At 35.8% G+C, this 3,764-nt stretch overlaps 1 protein-coding gene across 3 annotated transcripts in view; it reads left to right on the top strand.

The window, feature by feature from the left end:
• The window catches only part of LOC106871250 (ankyrin repeat domain-containing protein 16), a 75,976-nt gene that overhangs the window by 33,217 nt on the left and 38,995 nt on the right, over positions 1 to 3,764 (top strand). For all 3 annotated transcript variants that reach the window (XR_008264163.1, XM_014917603.2, XM_052968002.1), the window contains exon 3: positions 2,529 to 2,626. Coding sequence is in view for 2 of the 3 variants with exons in the window: in XM_014917603.2 (XP_014773089.1) it covers positions 2,529 to 2,626 (98 nt within the window). In the remaining variant the exon portion in view is untranslated. The remainder of the gene's footprint in view (positions 1 to 2,528; positions 2,627 to 3,764) is intronic.

The following is a 3,764-nucleotide window of genomic DNA, read 5'->3' as shown; positions in this document are numbered from 1 at the left end:
GGGGGGGGACATATGTACATGCATGCATGCATACATACATACAGACAGACAGACAGATAGACAGATAGACAGACATACATACATACATATATAGCAGCAATAATATTCTGTTAATACATGTAGTAAACACTGTAGAGACTACAGTAAGAACTAGCTTCATAATACATGGTGTTAGGTAGGGCATCCGACTGTAGAAACCCTGCCACAACAGACAATTGTAGCCTGGATAGCTCCCCAGCTGGCCAGCCCCGGTTAAACCATCCAACCCATGCCAGCATGAAAAACGGACCTTAAATGATGATGATGATGATTATTATTATGGTGTGTGTGTGTGTTTATATGCTTCTGTTTGTCATAGTTGCTGCTAATATGCTGTACTGCTCTTGTATTTGTAGTACAGTGTGGGCTGCACAACAGAGCAGGCTACATCTAATCAATCTTTTACAATTTGAATGGTATGTGCTTGCAAGCAAGGATTGTTGCCAGAATTAAATTTTATATTGATCCATGTAATTGCTGCACCAAGTACTGTGTTTATCAGACAGAGTGGTTGCAGGAATTATGCCATCTCTTTTCTTGGCTACTAAATCAGCTCTGATGCTTTTGTAGCTTACTTGAATCCATAGATGATCAGTTTGTTTTCTTTACAAATCTTTTCCATTGGTATGAACTAAGTAGCATACATGCCGACAAGGTACTCTTTACACAGTCACTGAACTTTCTATACAAAGCAGCTAGTTCTCTCTTAGATCCCACCCTACCATGTTAAAAGAAAAAGAGGACACACTGGATAACATAGTCTCAGATAAACTATGGTTAAAAGAATAAAGATAAAATGGTCATGGATAGACTGCCTTTGAACATGGATCTGTTCAGTTAAAGCTAAAGTGAAGTTAAACCAGTGGTTCTCAAACTGACATCTTTCTGGTACTTCCTCTCCATAAAATATATTTGTGATGTTTTTGTCCTCTCTCCACCTTTTATTTATTAAAACAAAAGAAAATCAAGTTTACATCCATATAATTTTTTTTTTTTCTTTGCCATGGTGTTGGACAAGCTTAAAAGTTTCATCATCATCATCATCATCATCATCGTCAGCATCATTTAAAATCCATTTTCCATACTGGCATGGGATGGACAGTTTGGCAGGAGCTGGCCATACTCCAATTGTCTGTTGCGGCATGGTTTCTATGGCTGAATGCCCTTCCTAACGCCAACCACTTTACAGATTGTGCTGGGTGTTTTTTTTTTACATTTCACTGGCATGGGTGCATTTATACTGCATCTGTACAAGTGCATTTTATATGATACCAGCACCTAGAAAGGGCAAGCCTGTATGTGTGGATGACTGTGATTTTACTTATCTTGACATGTCTTCTCAAATACAGCAAATTGCCATATGTCCCAGTCCTTTGTCATTTCCTCAGTGAGGCCCAGTGTCTGAAGATCCTTTCTCACCACTTCATCCTACATTTTCCTTGGTATACCCTTTCCACAGGTCCCTGCCACAGTGAGAGCTCGGCACTTCTTTACACAGCTGTCCTCATCCATATACATCACATGACCAAATCAGTGCAGTCTTCTTTTCTTGCACACAACATCTGATACCTCTTATACCCAGTTTTCCTCTTCTCAAAAACAGACTTAACTATCTATCAAACAATTTCACGATTATTACAACAATATGTAACTTTCGATCATCAGTATAGTATGGTCAAAATATATAAAAATAAACAAAAGATTCAACATACCAAAATGGTATAAACACGTGTTACCGAGGTGCAATTAAAAAAAAGCCCACTTTTTACATAGATATATAGAGATAAATAATCTTCTATACACAGGGTGTTCATTTTGGTATGTTGAATCTTTTGTTTATTTTCCTATATTTTGACCATACTATACTGATGATTGAAAGTTACATATTGTTGTAATAATCGTGAAATCATTCGATATATAGTTAAGTCTGTTTTTGAGAGTTGCATTTCCTCACGTTCGGTAAAAATGTGTCTATTATGGTAGTTTTAACGTGAGGCATTCTTCTGTAGTAATGCCCTTATATAAATATAAATAAATATATTCTCGTGGAATAAATGATGGATTTTTCCCTTATGAGTTTTTTCACGCTAACCACTTGATAAAATGTTTATAAAAGATTTTATCCTATTATTGGGTCCAACCCATGCTAGCATGGAAAGCGGACGTTAAACGATAAGTAGTATTGAATTAAATAGATAGATAGATAGATTGGTAGATATGTATATATATATATATATATTTATACACACACACACACACAACCACACACAGCATATGTATCCTGGTTTTAGAATAGGTACCCCATGTCCTTGATATTATAGGATGCAACTATCATGTGGAGTGGGGGGGGGGGGGTGAATGTAATATTATACACATCTATACAAATGCACCCATCATTTAATCATTCTGTTTCTTTTGTTTTTATAATGTTATTTTTTTATTTCTGTAAATCATTAAAAATATTTTATCTCTTTTTTTTTAAATTCCAGAGAGGGCAAGTTGGATATCGTTGAAATTTTACTCAACAACAACCCTTCTATATGGAAAGTTTCCAGTAAAAATCAACGCACACCTTTACATACTGCAGGTAATGAAATACCTTACTTAAGTGCACATCCTCTATTGACAAGGAAGTACAGTTACTTCATGAATTTATGTATGTGTGTTCAATATTGTATCCCTCAAAGCTGCTTTTAATTCATATCTGAATTTTTTTCCATAACATGAAACTTTGGGACATAGCAGCAGATGGTTCTTACACCATTTTGCATATAATCATAGACAGCGATTTAGCTTGCTTTAGCACTTGTTTTGTGTATGTGGTATTGACAAGTCACAAACATGACAAAACATTGATATTTATCACTTGTCTAAGATGTCAAAATCATTGTAGAGTAACATGAAATGAAGTCTTTTTGCTCAAGAACACAATGTACTGTGATCATGAGTGCAACACCCTAACCACTCGGCCATGCACATTGATTCTTCTCTTCCATCCCATCTCTTTATCTCTCTTTCTATATATGCATGTATGTGTGTGTCTGTGTGTTTGTGTGTGTGTGTACATGTGTGTGTGTATGCATACATACACACATATATGTCTACATATAACATATACATACATATATGTTTATATATATAGTATATATGTATGTATGTGTGTATAAATAACTATATATATAAATACACATGTATGTATATATATATATATATATATATATATATATATATTGATAAAAAAGTGTAGGTGGCATACGAGTGGGTATATATTTATAAAAAAGAAGTTTGAAAACGCCAATATATCAAAAATGAATTTTAATTTAAAATTTTGTCAGAGATATTTTTTACATGTTTCCGTTCTTGTAAAAACGAACCTTATCAAAAAGGAATTTCAACCATGTTTCGTGGTCTGCTACCACAACAGCTCCTTTATAGGATCCAGTTAGCTGAAGACATCATCAGGAGGAACCACGTCCGGTTTCGGCCCCTACTCCTCTACCGTTTTGACGTGGCGGGGCCACCCCCTTTCGGAGGTGTCTTCAGCTCTGGTGTTGGGTGCATGTCTTCTTTCACTGTTTGTGACTGTTCTGATTCAACTGTGGAATGTCCCTCGCTATGGTTATTTTCCAGGAGGTTCTGGCCACACGTCTTACGGTTCATCAACCCGCGTTGTTGAATTACTTTCTTCTGACATACCTTCCCTTGGTGGATTAGGATCCAGTTAG

The sequence above is a fragment of the Octopus bimaculoides genome, chromosome 5 (assembly GCF_001194135.2).
Source record: "Octopus bimaculoides isolate UCB-OBI-ISO-001 chromosome 5, ASM119413v2, whole genome shotgun sequence".
Lineage (NCBI taxonomy): Eukaryota > Metazoa > Mollusca > Cephalopoda > Octopoda > Octopodidae > Octopus > Octopus bimaculoides.
This window is presented reverse-complemented; position numbering and strand designations above follow the sequence as displayed.